This window comes from Macrobrachium rosenbergii, chromosome 31, assembly GCF_040412425.1.
Source record: "Macrobrachium rosenbergii isolate ZJJX-2024 chromosome 31, ASM4041242v1, whole genome shotgun sequence".
NCBI lineage: Eukaryota > Metazoa > Arthropoda > Malacostraca > Decapoda > Palaemonidae > Macrobrachium > Macrobrachium rosenbergii.
The window spans coordinates 32,821,646-32,840,559 of NC_089771.1; the positions used below are offsets into that span (position 1 = coordinate 32,821,646).

The window sequence follows — 18,914 nt, forward strand, 5'->3', positions numbered from 1 at the left end:
AAAACTAATTTCACAACAAAGTTTTATTTAAATTAGTAAAACATTTATATATTTCAATATATATATATACTTACTTATTTAGCACGCACTTTGCTTTTCTTCCCAGATTGAGAATTGCCAACAGTAGTTTTTAAGGCTGCATGTCCTTCTGCCTTTATATGAGCGAAGAGTTTGTTCTTTGAAGGGAATTCAGCCCCACAAACAGTACAACGTAGCTCCTGAAAAGATAAAGAATAAGCTGAATAAAATCTTTAGGAATTTATGACTATACCAACACAATCTCGTGAAAATATAAAGGCACTTTATAAAACAACATTAAGCAGATGTAACTCTCAACAGCCAAATCTCTCAGTTAATGGGTTGTCCCAGGCACTGAATCCGTGAAAAATTACAAAATGGCAGCAGACAGGTAGGTGTGATGTGGCATTTTCTGACCTGTTAGCAACAAGAAAAAAGGGTTAGGAGGTTGAAAGGGTTTAAGACAAGATGTTTGGGGAAACTCGGTGCCAGGTCGTCAGACCAAACCTTAAAAATCAAAGGGTGGTCTACTGTGAGTAATAGGTCTTTATACTACAAACCCAGTTTTCTCACACAAACCTATGAATTGTTTAATTCCTACGTCTCAGGTCCTTAATCTCAGTCTCCTACCTGGACTAGACAAACATATAAACAATTGAAGGGTGTTCATTCTTACCTGAGTTTCTGTGTGGAGTACTGTATGCATAATTTGTCATTTTTCTTGTCTAGTAGACAAATGACTATAGTCTTGTGACATTTGTGAATGCAAATGAAGGCTAATATTGGTCTGTCAAAAATACTCAGGTGTTTCCACAGTTCAGAACAGAATGCTAAAAAAATGGATAAACATGTTTCACAGCATTTTCACTGAACATCTGGGTAGTAACCTATCTATACGTGGTTCTGATGGTATACTGCAGTAAGAGGGACTGAAATCTATGTGGCTGTCTCAAACTTGAAGTTAGCCATTCACAATAGCAAAATCAGCATGAAGCCCTTGAAGTGATTTAAATTTAGCAAGCAAAATAATATAAAAAATGTCAAGTACACTTTCAAAACGGTATTAGTAAAAAGAAAATCTGAAATACAAATCACAACGACAGTCAATATTTTGTAAGGAAATACAAGGAGTATGTATAAAAAAAAAAATACAAACTTACAATAGTTTCTGGTGGTTTAGAAGCTGCATTCGCTTCTCTAGCTCTTCTTCTTTCTTCTTTTGCTTTCTTCCCCTTCTTTGGTTTTGAGGACACTTCTTGATCACTCTGCTCTTTCACTTCATCTCTGGATTCTTTGTCTACGTCTTTATTCTGGCTGCTGTCCTCCGAGTTTTCGTGGCCGTTTATTGTGGTCCTATCGCTGCAGTCTAACTTTTCTGTGTCGGGGGTCGAATCTGAGCTGTCTTCCAAGATTAACTGTTGTCTCTTCTTTTTCTTAGATTTTCCGCCCCCTTTGCTAGTCGATGTAAGCGGGGGAGTGACGTCCTCTGTCGAACTCTGTTTCTTCTTCTTCTTTTTCTTCCTTGATTTTGGCATGGATGCTGTTGTGGTCTCATCATCTGGAAAAATATATACTATATTTAGTTACGTATAGAGAATAAATATAAATGTTAGGGAATGTAACTGTATAAAATTTTTTACATGTAAAGTACTTCTACAATGAATTTTCAATTCAAGATGAGCTGAAGTAGAATAAATTAATATAACAAAAATAGAAACCAACACTCAAGGAAAAGTATATGGACCAAAATATTTAGAATACACGGGTATGACATCTAGAATAACTGAAAACTTTCGTTATCTGATGGCATAACTGACCAGCTGATCCACTATCGGCAAGACGTGAAGTGTTTTCTATGGGTTGTTCCTCTTCCAGTTGCTTCTCTTCTGTCAGCATTGTCACCTTCAGTGCATCAACGTTTTCACGGTGCTTTCTTGATCGCTCATGGTTTTCCATCCTATGAGAAATGATAAAGAAAATTAAATTAACATGTCAAAACTGAATAAAAGCACTGCCTAGCACATGAATTCCCAGCATGCTGGGAACCATAATTCATTTGAAGTAACTCTTTTTGGTGCAAGCTCCTTGAAAAATATCATGAAAATCATTTAATTGTGTACATACATGATTTTACTTTATATCCTGGTTTTGTTGAGACCATGTTAAATGGAATTTATTTGCAAATTATAGCTAAAATAATTTATTAATGTGTACAAAACTCAAAATCTCATGTCTGAAATAAACATCTGAAATTTTATATAATAATCAATGTCAAACCAGAACTATTTTATAATTAAGAATCAAACCAAATGCATGAAAGGCACATACCTTAAAAATACCAGTAGAGGAATAAAACAGACCGTCCAATTGGTTTAAGCTAAGTTATCTTACAACCCACACTCATGTTACATGCGAACCATGTACAACACATAAATGAAATTCAAACACATCACACAAATGAAAATCTTTGCTTTATTCTCCCGAATCCTCTGAGCTGAAACAGAAATTTATGTATGCAAACTAAACCCAAAACTTATAATCAATACTATGATCTTTCTATCTACATGACAAGGAAACATGTTGCACACCTCTAAATCTGTATCCCATGAAATAAAGGACAAGAGGTACTATGTAAAACACATGAAAGTGAACAAAGCTTCTCAAAATTACCACACTATGCAACTCGCACATAAAACCTGTCGAGCATACTTACGCTCTGTCAGTCTTGAAAGTTTTATTACAAGCAACACAATAGAGATTGTCAATAAGGTAGTCCGCAATGTCTTCGTCATCACCAAGTTCGGCCACTCCATCACCAGCGTCCTGACTGACCAGGCCCTCTTCATCCTCATAATCACTTTCTTCACTTTCAGTTATTCCCCATTCCTTTGCAAACCGGGCTTCCATTTCCTGTTAAATAATGTTCGCCTGATTATTCAAGCATACTATTAAAAACACAATACTGTATATTTATCTAAATTGTCAATATCCAAGAAATCTTGCCCTGAATTCTGAAATTTAATACCCATACTGTATACCACAGTTTTGTGAAGTCTGGAAACATAACCTCTAACATTTATTAGTTTTTGCTAAATATTACTGGAATTATCTGAACTTGTCTGATTAATCACGTAATAAGACAAGTTAATTCTTCATTCTCGATAATATTGCCTCATAAGCTGAGGCTGTTTTTCACTAGCTTAATTCAACACATGCATTAAGATGTGACTCAACCATTATTTGACCATCAAACACTATACAAGATGATAATCAAATTCATTTGGCTTAAAATTTCTACCCAAGAAGTTGAATGAGACTCCAAAACCCTTAGAAAGAAATGGTTTATATAGAACCAATAGTAAACTATTTTATATAGTTATATGCAACTAATTTCAATAACATATATTTAGAAGTTCCAATACTGTACTAGGCTGGATCCATGCTCATACAGTCATTAAATGAACTGAAATTGTTTGTGGGATGCAGCAAACGTTTTGAGTTGTAATGAAGCAGTGATAAATTCAGGCCACAACAGTGTATACTGTACTGATATCTGCTCTTGACTGTATGTTTGTCCACAGACTTTGTAGGGTGTATAAAAAATTCTAAAACATTAAAAGTTAAAATGCTGTGAGCTTTCTGATAACATTAAAAAATAATGCCTTAACAGTAAAGTTACTATTATAATAGATGTGTTCCTCGAAATGTCAGTATGGCACTGCTACCTACCGTTTCCCACAACTGTTTCACCTTTGAGATGAATCAAAAGCTCTTTAAGGCCTTAACTTTATTATTTCCCCCCATTTTCCGTCTTCCTGAAGGCCTCGACTAAATCAACATGCTACGTTTCCAAACCACTTGGTCTTCGCACAAAAATGATACAACATACCCTTAATTGTTCTTCATACGCAGCCATGTTTTCCCTCTCTTGTTGGATACTCTCTTCCATCTGTCTGTTTCTTTCTTCTCTCTCTCTTTCCTGAGCTTCCTTTTGCCGCTTGGCTTTTTCCTCGGCTTTGGCAGCTTGCAGTTTCTGTATGTAGATGCCAAGCTATCAGATTCATATTAAGATTAAGAAAAAATTAATATTACTGGCAGTCCCTGCTTTACGACGGGTCCAGCTTACGACGTTCCGAGGTTATGACGCCTCTCAAATATATTCATCAGAAATTATCTCCCGGTTTACGACACATGTTCCGGGGTTACGACGTGTCGTACGCCGATCCAACAGACGAAATATTGCTTCAAAACGGCAGAATAATCAAAATTTGGAGTTTTTTCTATAAAAATCTCAATAAAAATGCAGCTTACATCATTTTCAATACACCCAAAGCATTAAAACTATGGTTTTCTTAGGATTTTTTACGGTTTTCGACGATTTTTCGGTTTACGATGATTTTCGGTTTACGACACGGCGGAAAAACGGAACCCCCGTCGTAAACCGGGGACTGCCTGTATCTGAAAACGTGTACTGAAAATAGGAAAAGTTGATGAACAGTCATTACCGTGAAAACTTAATGTTACCACGGTCATTTCTGTTATTTAAAAACTCAAACAACTGTTTTAATACAAAATTCAAAACTGTAATTTCTGTACCTTACGCTCCAGCCAGCGCTTGTCCCTCTTGCGAACGAAAGCCACCAAAGCCCTAACTTCTTCATTAAACTGCTTGCGTGCTTTCTGACGGGCTTTGTTGTTCTCCTTTTCAATTTTCTGAAAATTTGGAATATGTGTTAAAGATGGTGGCTAAGTTGAAGGGTCTCAGTATTAAGAGGAAAACTTTTTTAATTATCATCCATGAGAATTGTGTAAACAAAAAAAATTTAATGCAACTAAACAAAGTACAAAATAAATACATTATCTTGTTTGACAATATTTAACTATGATTCTGAGCTGCTGTAGTTATGATCCTGACTTTATTGTATTTCATCTACAAACAATGGGTATTTGGGGAAATTTAAAATTCCCTCTTGTACAGGGGACCATAACACTAATTTGTGTACAACTGTTAGTGGAATTCATTACTCAACATTTTCACCATATTCTGTGTGAATAAAACTACTGGTATGTACTGATGACTGGGATAAAAGTTAATTATAACTGTACAGTAGTTACTAATACTCTGGGAACCAGTTTTGTAGGGGAGGGGTTTGAAGTTCAGTTTACAGGCACCGCATTACTCAAACCAGTTGCTCGTGGCCCATAGGGTAACCATGACACTGACCTTTACCATATAAGATGCACGTGGATTTACCTTGACCTTTCTTTGGAAAAGTGTGCCTTATATACCAACAAATAAAGTAAATTATACTGTAGTAAAGGACAAAACCTTCAAGCAACCAAAACAAACATGTTAAACAACGTACAGAAAATGTAAACATTTAAAGAATGTCTCTTTTTGTGAATAATTATGCATTCATGTTGTATACTGGATGTAACTCAGGAACCTTTTAACTTCGAAAATATTTTCGTTGGACTCACCTTCTCCACCCAACGTCCCATTTGATGGGCTTCTCTTATGTCAAATTCATCAGCCCACTCAAATGCCATCGAAGTACAATACCCTGACCAGTAAGTGTAAAACCGAGCAACCTCCTGTTTTGAAGATACAAAATAATGTTTTACATCTTTAAAAAGATGGCACAAAGTAAATGAATTACCGGAATAGGTTCATGCAGTAATAATTCTTTCTTCTTTCAGATTATAAAAGTTTTATGCTTTATTCCTAAAAGCTTCAAACTGAAAATATTCACCACCTATAGGAATTGGCTTAAACAATAAAATGAAAAGTAAAAAATGATAAACCTAATAATTATTGTAAGGAATCAATATCTCAGTAACAACTAAGATTCAAGTCTGAAACAATTAAGACTAATATGTCCAGACTTTTTTTTCCCCACATACCTCTAAATCCATGTCACTGTGTCCAAAGCTTGGAATTATGATGTCATCTTCTTCGTCCATATACTTCAAATCATTAACTGCAATTCTCTCAAACAGCTGTCTGTAAATTTTTCATTATCATTATTACCCGTCATCTGATTCATTAGTTTAACCAGCCAACTAAGTTAACTTTCTAAACATTTTTAGCAATGGTCCTTACAAGGCTACGGGAGCAAAAGCTTTCGTAGAAAAAAAAAGTACTGTAATACATAGTATTTAAATTTAGTTTCTCCCTATTCAAACTCATTATTAGATAAAATCAATCATTCTTACATGAAATTAATCATATCTGTTATATGCATGATACATTAAAATTACTTCCCATATCAGTGACCCCTCTTATGTTTAACTGGTGATGACAAACATCGTAACTGCAAAGACCATTCCATTAATGATATTCACGGTTTTTTCCTTCTAAGTGGCTTATAATTTTCACAAATCTCTTTCACTATGCATGATTTTGAAAGAACCATAACTATCTACATTTGTTTTAGTTTAACCAGACCACCCTAAAGGTCTGGTCATAAAACATTAACATTACAAAAAATCCTATCCAAAAAAATTCATCACAAAACTTGACAGCTGAGTAAACTGAAAATGAAGATAAAATGTTACCTCCCTGAACTCCTCATTAAGGCAGAATAAATTAATTAAAATTAGTTATTTTCCAGGAATAAAAAAGGACAACCATTTGGTAAAAAAGACATTTGGTAACATGCATTAAAAATCTTGTTGCCAGAGAGGAAGGGTAGTTGAGGGCCAGTCTCAAACTGAGACAGTTTTTCAAATACTATTGTTCCATAAAATGTCATTCACTCATATACTTAATTAAGTATGCACTCATTAAGTACCTAAATTAACTACATTAAATGTTTTCAGTCACTAACGTACAGGCTACAGTCACTACCAACCCGTCATGATATGGACAATCAATCTGCAATGAATTCTTTAAAACAAAATTCATTGAAAGCAGAATACCTAACCGAAAACAGAGTTATACTTTTTCAAAGAATTCTGTCCTATTTGACTGACATCTGACATGGTAACAGACCCCAAAAAAAAGAAAACATAAAACTTACCTATAAACAGTGTAAAATCCTTTCTCTGAATCATTAAAACCAGAGTAACATTGAGATGAAAAGTACTCATAAAGATCAATGTTCTGTGAACCTTTACCAGATCCATCAGTCCCTGCAAAAAACCCAAGAATATTACATTAAAAATATATAATATATTTATATATATATATATATATATATATATATATATATATATATATATATATATATATATATATATATATATATATATATATATATATATATATATATATATATATATATATATATATATCTTAATTTACAGTGCATTCCTTAGGGTCTATTGATCTTAATACGGTTGCAAAACAAAAAGGACAAGTTATATTTCTCTACATGAGGGCCCCATTGTTTCTTTCCTAACACACAAGTTGCGAACCACAGATCAAACTATCTTGAGAACATCACCTGAACATACAAAAATCATAGCCACTTCTTATAAAACCAGTAATAATGGGGGGGGACAGGTATTTGTGATAAATAATGCTACATAAAAATTACTTTCTTTTATTAATTGCATACCGCACAGATCAAAGTTAAAGATATCGGGCAGCTTGTGGGAAGAGACCATCACCATTACCATAACTGCTATTATATGTCTGTTTCCCTTTATTGGGTCAGACGTAAAATAGGCCCTCTCCACTTCTGTCTTGTGCATTCTCTACATGAGCTGTCACCAACTGTAATCTTTATCTACACCACTTTCCTATGATTTCCTGAACTTCCTTCTACACTCCATCCCAGTATTTTCAAACGGACTAATGATCTGAAAAACTGCTTCACTAAAAACCTCATCAGCACAACCACCACGATCTTTGGGATCTCGAGGACGTTTTTCAGCCTCAGGAGACCACATCTCCCAGCAACTTCTTCACTTTTCATATGGTCTTCAAATAAACTCCAACCAAGAATATTTGTCTTTCGCCATCTTTTTCTTCAAAAGTGCTCACATCTCTGCTGTGTAATAGTATATTGTCTTTTCTTTTGCCTATCATCACTGCAATATTCCTTTCCCACTATTCTATTCCCATCTTTCTTTATCATATTTCATGGATGAAAATTAGAGCTAAGAACAATACAATTGGGACCACACTGATGAGAATACAGTAAGCAAAATAGAGCTGTATATGCTGAATGCTGTTAAAACATCAACTGTTTTCTATAACCACCCTTGAAGAGGGTCTTCTTCCAAATTACAATAATGATGATAATAAAATGTTTGCTTCACTAATAAAACTATGATGCACATATATTAGTAGAAAAATATTCGTAACTTGACTAGGAAAATAGTAAAATGACACAAAATACAAAACTATTCGTCAAAGTGAAAGTGAAAGCTATGTCTAAGAGTATAATTAATATCTTACCTCTTTCTCTTAGAAAACTGTCTCTGTTACGGTCATAAAATGCTCGTTCTTGAGGGTCACTCAGCGTCTCATACGCAGCCTGAACGAGTTGGAACTGCTTCTTTGCCTCTTCTAACTGGTCAAGATTTTTATCTGGCGAAAAAGATGAAACAGTTATTATATACAAATAAATAGAAAACCAAAAATGGTCATCACCACAAACTAAATTCTCTTACATGCCTAGACTTCAGGGGGCTTATGAACTTTCAAACAATGTGATGTGCTCCGTGTCTAGCAGTGCAGCTGGGATTGTTACAGATTCCATTTGGATTACAGTGACAACCATTGTCCATATTATGAGTGGTCACAATGTGCATTTTTCCCTTATATTCTTTCCACCTATAATTCTGTATAATAGTAAGACTGTTTTGTGTACCTATGGCATCACTGACTGTTAGGTAGCCAAAGAAGTTCTTAGTCCCGGCAGTTGCAAAAATTGGTGAAAATGGAAACTAGGAAGGGGTGACAAGTGTGGAGCCTTGGCCTAACATACAGATGGATTTTCATTAACCTCTGTTTTACTGTGATAGTAGTTTTTTGTTACATACCATTTTAATACATATTCAGTTGCATATACAAAGAATAAATGCTCTAGATGAATGATGCAACACCACACATGAGCAACTATGTAATAATGTCACCATGTGTATATGTATGTGCTGTACCTTGTGAGCACGATGAGTTTTGAACAAAAAATGTATTGTGTGTTTCATGACAATTTTGGGTAAGATATTCTGCTTTGTGAAGTGGTGTATTTATGGACAAATTCCAAGTAAAATAAGGTTCTATGGGCCTTATTTTATACACCTGTGCTATAATGTTCTTATTACTGTGGATTCTATAAGTTCTACTCAGTTCTATAAATCCTATTTGCTTAAGTTTTCAAATATTCCTGAATCAAAGCAATACAACTTTATTGCAGAATTCTCATTAAAATTACCCAGAGGAGAATGTGCAGAAGGTAGGGAAAAGAAGAGGACAATCCAGGAAGAAGGAGCCAAAACAATGCAACAGTATCAAAGGCATAGTATAGTAACCATCCAAAATCTTGAAGTTTTCTTCTGATGCAGCCCAACCTCTCCACTGAAGAAGACCAGCTAGCACCATCCTTGCAGGACCTATCCCTACAAAACAACAAAACTGGTTACATAAACACCAAGGACATAAAGCAGCTAAACGCTTGCTTATGTCCTTCACACCTTTTGTTATTTACTTTTCTCATTCCAATCTGTGTTGAACAAAAACACAGAACGCTATACATACAATGAAAAAGATACAGGAAATTCTAACCTGATAATCATTCAGAGTACAGCAAACCTCTTATCTCGACCACGGCCAAAGAAAAGTATGGGCTTATGGTAGGTCAGAGAGGTTTCCCCTCAGCCCCTGATCCCTTACCCACCTACTCCAAATTAACCACTTTGTGACCAATTTCAATTAACATTTCCAGTTGGCCCTGAGGAATACTTCTACATAAAGGTTACGATTTGTATTTGTGTGTGAAACAAGCACCATACATTCAATACAGAAACAGTAGCTGGAACTATGAGTCAGGTTAAGAGCACACACACATCCTCACTACAGAAGAAAAGTGCTTAATTAAGACTGTTGACTAAGGGTCCCCCCACACTTACTCACCTACCAACAGCTTAAACAACCACTTCCAACTCACACTGAGAAATGCTCCTTTGTAAAAGCAATGGTTTGCATTTCTGTTGAAACAAACTACATACAAAAGTAGTGTACCAAACAGTGTAACTTCTCACCTGGATGCCATTGTAAGGCCATCTTCCGATATGCCTTCTTGAGCTCTTCATTAGTGGCATTTTGTTTAACGCCCAGGACTTCGTAGTGGCACCGCATTTTACTGATGTGACAGCAAACTTATCTGAAATGAGTAATTCAGTAATGTACATTGATGCAATTCAAACAATGAATAAATATGGTACTTGGGGCATATGGCGCAGTGCTGGGAATGGAAAGGGCATTCAGCACGGTCATAAATCTTAATAATGGGAACGATATATTACATGAATGCTTTAAAAGAATAAAAATAAGTAAAACACACTTACACACACAGATATACCAACACGTAAAAGTTTGTGCAACTCATGCACACATACTTCTATGCACTGAAAATACATGACAGCTAAAAATCATTTAAAAGTAAAAATATAAATAGCAGCAGATATCAACTTAAAATAACATGTCTAAAATTGAACAATCCCAGTTTTATGAAAATCTTAATCTGTTTTGGAAAGCAATATGGGACTCAATGCACAATACCACGGGAGCACATCCTCTAAAAGAAGCTTTTGCTGTACTCTACCCAGCTACGTCTCCCATAAATCGAGAGGTTTCAAGCCTAAAACTGCAAGAGAGCTTGTCCGCTTGGCAGGCCCGGCTGAGCCCAAGTTTTGATGGTTACCCCTAGCTTAGCCTAATAAGGCAGGCAATATAACCAAACCTAACAATACCAACTGCTGCAAGCTTGCAATAGCCTTAGCCTAACCAGTAAATGCCAGTTAGCCTCCCAAACTTGGTTAACTTTTCAAGTTTCTAGATTTGCTCAACATGAAGAAACTGTGGCCTCTACAACTGCCATGCTTATTTTGTGAATTTGGCTGAACCTGCAGATATAATGGATGCAACTCTTCTGAGTAACTGTACAAAAAGCTCCACACGGTGCCGTGTTTAGCACCAGCCACTGGAGATGATCGTAAAAGCATAAACAAAAGACAGTAAATCTCAAACTATCTCACCTGTACTGCATTACATACACCCTTTTTTATATTGTTGTTGAAAATATTTATACCCAATTATATCTCTGTGTGGAGCTCTTCTGCAAAATCACCCTCTTCTGCACTTTTACTGAGTGATTTTCAGACAATGAAGTCCCTGAGAATCTAGGTTAGGCTAACTTAGATCCAGAGTCACTGTATTATGTGGATCGGCCAAATTACACTTTGATGTGGTAGATAGATGGGTAGGCCTACTAGTAACTGTATGATAGCCTACCCTTGTTTATAGCCTATACAAAACAATTTTATGTACCTTATATATTTTTTTGATAATTTTACAGAAAAACTCTGCAAGGTGCCGTGTGCAGTACCAATCCCTAGGGGATCAACATAACAACATACACAAAAGAAAGTAAATTTCCTAAATTATCTTGGTAAATTTCTGAAAAATATCTAAGTAAATTTCTCAACTGATCTGGGTAAATTCTCTCAAAATGATCTGATAAATTTCTCCAATCTGGGGTAGAATTTTCTCCAAGCATAAATCTGGGTAAAATTTCATTATCTCACATTGAAAATTCTTGGAGTAATTTTCTGAGGTTGTCTGGGTAAATTTCTGAAAATTGTCTGGGTAAATTTCTGAAAATGATCTGGGTAAATTTCTCACATTATCTGTGTAAATTTCTCAAATTATCAGGATACATAATTTCCCAAATTACTTTGATATATTTCCTAAATCTTTGGATAAACTTCTCAAATGATCTCACCCATACTGCATTATATACGTCCCTTTCTATATGTCCACTAAAATTAGAATTAATGTATTTTTCTGACTAGGCCTGTGTTATAATTTAGGTTTATTTGACATTATTGTTGGTACAACCTAAATGTTTTAGAATTCTTATCCATAGGCCTATAAGAATTTTGAGCCTCCGCTGATAGGAGGGGAGGGGCCAAAGTTAGCTTTCGAGGTCGGGCGACTGGCCTGTAGTTATTCAGGCTAGCCATTGGTCATATCTTCGACTATTTAAAACTGTAACCAAAACCAAACATAGCCCAGCCTAAATACCCTACCCTACTACCCACATCCCTAGAGTTCCATACCAAATACGCTACCCTAATACCCACATTCCTAGGGCTCCATACCCATCTCGATATCATTACCTTTACCCATATATGTAAGATATATGGGCACGAAATAAAAAAAAAATACCCTTCACCTGTCCTAAAATCAGTTTAGCCCACCCCACGCCCCCTAATTACGTCAAGTGACATCCCCGCCTCGGCCCCACGTCAAAACATGACCCCCCCCTCTTGCCAAAAATCCCAAGCTCCACGAGGCACTCACCTCACGTAAACGCAGACGGGGCGATCCAGTGGCCCAGGTACACCCCCAAAAGACGACCCGCGCAACAAGTTTGGGCAGTTTTCAGGTTAAACGGGCGACGGGAGCCGTTGCATCACGTTGCAGGAGGAGAACAGCTGTGGTTCCTCCCGTCGGGTTGCGTACGTTCACATCGAGGGGCTGCCGAGACCACCACCATGAGTTGTTTACACTGGGCAAGTCTCCTCCTCTTCTTCTTCTTCCCTCGACATCATGGAGGTTCGGTCTCTCCTCTGGCTCTAGCTCTCTCTCCTCTCTCCTCCTCCTCCTCCTCCTCCTCTGCTCCTTCTCTCACCTTTGGCATTTGATTTTGAAGCAGCACTTCTACCAGGTTGAAGGGGATTATGCTGTCATGTTTAACATGAGAACGTATTTTTTAGCCATGCGTGCAGGACGGACGTTCTTCCCCGCGGTGATTCTCCAGGTTTATCACTCCTTTTTTTTTTTAGCTTTTTTCTGTTGTACTGTAGCGTACTGTGCTGTACGTCCTCGCCTCCTTCCTTTCTTTCCTCGGAAGCATCTTAATCTGGCACGATTTATATGATATATTTCTAATTTGTTTGTTGGTTTAATCAAAATCATTTTAATCTAAATAATGTGTGTAATAATCTTAGACCATATCTTTATTCCTCTCTATATCATAGTTCAAATAAGTTCACACAAATATATACAGTATACATACATAAGTACACTCACACACACACACACACACACACACACACACATATATATATATATATATATATATATATATATATATATATATATATATATATCAAAGATGACCAAACGAGGTTTTGAAAATTAATGTAAAGGTGTCAATATAGGCAATTGCATTGATTTGCAGCAACACATTTCTTATATACATACACACACACACACACACACACATATATATATATGTATATATGTATATATATATATATATATATATATATAATTATACACCTACACACACACACATATATATATATATATATATATATATATATATATATATATATATATATATATATATATATATATATATATATATATATATATAGGCAGTGTTATAAATCAATGCAACACTCATACTGACACTTTAACATTATTTTCAAAACCTCATTTGTTGCACATTAGTCATAAGTTCTTAACAACGTGTGTTATTTTGTAAAGTAGCCAGAAATATCTGCCAACCCTAAATCCAAAAAGCCTGAGTTTTACAAACGATAGAATGACCACCGCGATTATTTTATCATTCTGTCGCCATTGATATTTCAGTTAAAACAATTTAGGTAGGCAAGTTATTTCTGTTCTGACAACTTCCTTTGATAAGTTTTCGCGTTTTCTTTTATTCATTTATTTATTTATTTTTTTTTTTGCACAGATTACGGTGACTTGGGTACGAAAAGAAGGTAGAATGGGAAATAATATCTGGCCTCCCCTTGGCTAGCTCAATAATAGGCGTAGTTGCGTCTAGCAAAGCTTCCAATTTATTCAAAGACTGTCTATTTAAGTCAATTCTAGGCGGGGCACACAGCTTGGAATTCACTGCCAACTCTGCATTTTGGCCTTTAACTTTGCTTCTTGTTTTTTTTTTCCAACGGGGGTTTCTGTCCTTACACGGATAAAGTAAGTGTGCATCAAAAGAGGAGAGCATTTAAAATGTTGTGGAAATGGATTAGCGAGTGTGGTAAAGTGCAACCCGCTTAAAGCTGTACGTGTTCTTTGTGGGAGCCGAGAAAGCCAAACGACAGTTCCCGCCCTTTTTGTTTCATTCTTATACACGCGAGTTAAAATAAAATATTATAGAGGCTGGGTTGAAAACATGAATAAATGAGATTCCGAATAAAGAAGTTACATTAATTATGATAATATCTAATTTATTAAAAAGTCAGGAATTACGAAGAAGCTACGATTCTCAGTTGACCTAAATTAAGATAGTACTATAGTCAGTTTATATAAAAAGTGGTATAGTCTAAAAACAGCGCCAGTGACCTAGATCTACCACCTTTATCTTTATACAGTGGAACAATTATTCCCCTTTACATTTATACAGTGGAACAATTATTCTTCTCGCTCTTTCCTTCAAAATCTTTTCCTAATCTAGGAGTACCGAGCACATGTATCACCTTTGGTGATATGTGATCCACACACACACACCACACACACACATATATGTATATATATACTTCAGAAAAGTCTGTACATATAATCATTTTCAGAAAACTACTTATCATATAAAAATAATTCATACAAACAATTTATTTCTGCTTCCAAACATCAACTCCATTTCACCAGCTGGATCGTGCAAGGGGTCGCATCATACAAAACTAAAGGTCATTATGAATCCGTTCCCCAGTTAAAAATGAAAAGAATGACTGCGTGCTTGCTTGATGAATACAGGTCTATGCGTTTTAACAATGGCATACTGTATATCTCTCTAAGCCTTAGAGTCTAAGGCAATGACCTCTGCATCACTGTGTGTTAGTCGAATCAGAATTTAGCAAAATTGTATTTTCCACTTTTATTTATTTGTTTATTTTTTTACAATTTGCTCGAATGTGTTAACACATTTCCTTAAATTATCTATAGCTTTAGCCATTTTGATACAGTTTGAAGATCAGAATATAACAAATTATTGACTCAGAACCTACTGATCTCGAGAGATATATTAGAATTAGAAGACTGCAGTAAAAGATATATTTCAAAGTTGAAATGTTTCTGACATATTCCCTTGACAAAATGGCCGTTTTATATTTTGAATGTCTGAATCAGAAAAGTAATTTCTTACGGGTCGAAACTGTTAACAGTCATGGCGATTTTCAAGGCGAATTCCTATCGATATTATTACTTAACAGCCTATCGACTGCCAACGATTAGGCGGCTTAACGTAAATATGAGTTGGTAACATTGCTAACTGTCATGTCACCCTAAGATACACACACATACACACACACACAAACACACATACACACATCTCTGGAGTTATAGGAATCAAAGGTTAACTGCCAAAAGGCCAGGAATTTCCAGAAAGATTTGATGGCAGGACCTTTAAAGAGTAGATAAATGATCTCTATTCTCCTCCTCTTGTAAATTGTGTTCAGCATAGACCGAAATTTTTACTTGGCTCTGAAATGTAACTTTGTTTGGGACTGAATCGATGGAAATACTTAAGGAACTGGAGAGAGATAATAAGATGCCCTTGGAAATATTATTTCACGCCGAGAAGCGACTTTCCAAATAGCGATAATATTTGCCAACGTTTATTATTATTTTTCCAAGGGGATAATAATATCCCAGACGACAGATTGGAGAGAAAATAGTGAAACGAGGATATGAAATAATAAGAAGAAGAAAATAAGAATAATAGCAGCCTGACAGTAAGAACAAAAAACAAGCAAGAGGTCTGCTTGATACAAAGGAGTAACTGGTCGTAACTGCAAGCATAAAAATTAGATATCAGTTACTAGCACGAAACTATATTGAATTTATTAGATACATAATTTAAAACGTAACTCAACATATCGAGTAGTCATTCCATATAGACATACGGTTTAAGCCACGATCTCTAGACCGAGGTTTAAGCCGAACGGGGAAGGAAGCAGGTAGTGATTGCCGCGCGGTTATCCTGAAATGTCATTATCTGACGGAAAATAAATAGAACGAGTAATTATTGTGCATTTGGCAGCCGGCCCCAGCGCAACACACACTCCAGAAGACAAAAGCTCATGAGATGGACATTTAATTTTTTTTGCAACATGGAGCATTTGTTTATTTTTCTGTCAAGAAAGACCTGAAAAGTCAGTTGATCCGTTGGTACTACTTTCGTCATCTGCACACGGCGGATTTCTCCTACGAACCGAAAACGAAAATTAATACATTTCAAACTTCAGGACACAATGGCACATCATTATGTGATGCTTTAGACTCATTTTATGATAAACCGGTCAATCAAATGGTCGAGTATTTCCGAAGAAATTTTATTTGCACGCCTTTTCATCGTTTGCAAGACATCATCGTGAAAATAGAGGACTTTTCATTTTATTATTTTTCAGATGAACCCTATTCATATGGAACGAGCCCAGAGGCGCCAATGGCTCTAAATTCAAGCTTCCAAAGAATATGGTGTTCCTTTGAAAGAAATAACGGAAGGTAATAGGAGCAGAAAGAAGAGATCAGTTATTGGAAAAAATTAACGAGATAACGAATAAATAGATAATAGCGTAAAGGAATTATTATTGGTGGTATACGACCTAGATAAGGGCAAATAAAAATGGAATCTTTAGAAACCTCTACAAAGGCACACTGGTCCTTGGCAATTGATTATTTTCAAATGTGTGTGTGTATCTAATTAAGGCAAGTTTTCTTACAATGTCTGTTCAGTATTTATATATATCTCGGATGAAGCAGTAATAGCAATAATAATAAATGCAGCGTAAGCGTTAACTGAGAGAAAGGATTGTGAATGAAACATCACGTGTAACTGATTTGAAACTGACACTCACGCTAAAGTGTAGAAGGCTTTCGTAAAGTGTGTGTGGTAATAGTAGCGTAGAGTACAGCATTTTTATATGAATAAATCTAATGCATCCAACTCGCACCCTGATTATTTCCCAATACAAAATATTCTGCTACATTTTTAAAAGCATTATTTCGCAATAATCTCTTGTTATGTCCGCGGCAAGCCAATTAGTCCTGGGATTAATCCGTTGACCAGTCAGATCAAAAAGGATTCCCTCCACTCATTATACCGTCTGGCAAGTGTTGATGACGCTAATGATGATGATGATGATGATGATGAGTATTATACCAGTATGACAAGACTTTTCGTACACAAACTGGAAAGGGCGGCTGCCTGACCTACTAGTCATTTAATACCTGCGTGACTCAGATTCCACTTTGCTCCGTCTGTTCCAGCACAAAGCCATTCAGAAAGTGAGGTTCTTTTTTTTTTTTCTTTTTATAAAGGCAGCTCCACACTTGCGCCACAAGAACACACATCCCACGATGGGTAGGTGGGTATGAGGGTTGGTGTCGTCAGTTCACCTCACGCGGTGCAATGTAGGCGTAACTAAGCGGTGTTGGCGGCGTCCCTCCGGCCCCTAACTGCGTCCACTTTTTTAGTCTTTTACTTTTCCTCCATTCCCTCTTCCTTTCTTCAGTCTTGCTGTCCAACCTCACAAACTCTTCCTTCTTTAGTGCGGTTTTGGGGATGATTTATTTACCAGGGAACGGACTGGGGACGAGGTAGGGTGGGAAGGGTCTAGTGGATTGAGACTACAGCTCACTCGAGTACTAGACCGATGTGTTCTGGAGGGTGGTTTCCAGTATGGAAGTAAAAATATTTGTCTTTTCTCCTTTTTGAATATTTTCTTCAACTTGCCTTTTTTTCTACGTACACTGAAGGATATTAAGGATGTCTTGATGTTCTCTTTTGGTCTTTAAAAAAGTAATTCTGGGATTTAAAATGAATGACCTTTTTATGATGCGTGAATGTGTTATGCTAAATTTATGACGTATTTACATTGTGTTTAGGGATATTATACTCAGGTTTCCATAGTGGCTTTGCTATTCAAACACTTTTAAGGATAGTATTACTTTTCAATTTAATACATTTCAAGTAATTGTGCACGTTATTATGTATACACACAAACACACACACTTACAACTATATACATATATATATATATATATATATATATATATATATATATATATATATATATATATATAATTTGGTTTAATATCTGTAGCTACTAAGTTACATGCAAGATCTACTACGAGAATCTTCACCTTCGCTCTCATGACCTTGGTCCTTATAATTCTAATTTGCTTATCACTGAAGGAACTTGAACCTTGGCCGGAGGAAAAAAAAAACAGTGACAAAAACATATATCAGCAATAAAGTTTACATCACACGTGGTTTTTAATTATTGGTGTTTTTTTATAGGCCTACTATAAGTCTATCTACAAGTTTTTTCTCACGGTCTCTCTCTCTCTCTCTCTCACACACACACACACACACACACACACACACACACACGCACAAGAGTAAAGTTCAAAACAGAATTATACATCCATCTCGTATAAATAGAATACCAAAACTTTTAGCAAGGAATCCATCAGGCGCTAAAACCAGAGTCATTCTCGGTGATTGCCGACGGGGAACCATTTTTCTGTTTACAAAGAGAAGGAAAATGTGTTTATCACGGTGACAGCGCGCTTTAGGAGGTAAGGCAATGCCTGGGAGCGTTGTCTTCACACCGCGATCGGTCATGGGACGCTGGCTTATTTGTTCATTATCCGAGGCTATATAAGGAATCAAGATATCGCATTGAAT

The 18,914-nt window shown here is 36.0% G+C and overlaps 1 protein-coding gene across 1 annotated transcript; it reads right to left on the reverse strand.

Annotated features, from left to right (window-relative positions):
- Positions 1-8: 8 nt before the first annotated feature.
- Positions 9-12,880, reverse strand: LOC136855523 (dnaJ homolog subfamily C member 21-like). Its single transcript, XM_067132638.1, has 12 exons — positions 12,554-12,880; positions 10,231-10,352; positions 8,426-8,557; positions 7,041-7,152; positions 5,923-6,022; positions 5,500-5,613; positions 4,615-4,731; positions 3,908-4,051; positions 2,732-2,928; positions 1,836-1,975; positions 1,179-1,576; positions 9-218 (listed from the first exon to the last, which is right to left on the reverse strand). Exons 2-12 carry the CDS (start codon positions 10,325-10,327, stop codon positions 75-77), a joined length of 1,695 nt encoding a protein of 564 aa, XP_066988739.1. The 5' UTR covers positions 10,328-10,352; positions 12,554-12,880; the 3' UTR covers positions 9-74.
- Positions 12,881-18,914: the final 6,034 nt, after the last annotated feature.

Bases quoted from the DNA above. Each gene is read 5' to 3' on its own strand.
- LOC136855523 (XM_067132638.1), bottom strand. From the start codon at position 10,327: ATGCGGTGCCACTACGAAGTCCTGGGCGTTAAACAAAATGCCACTAAT. The intron at 6,023-7,040 runs GTAAGTTTTATG...AAAAATTTACAG, and splicing joins GGATTTTACACTGTTTATAG to ACAGCTGTTTGAGAGAATTG. The intron at 1,577-1,835 runs GTCAGTTATGCC...ATATTTTTCCAG, and splicing joins TGCCGATAGTGGATCAGCTG to ATGATGAGACCACAACAGCA.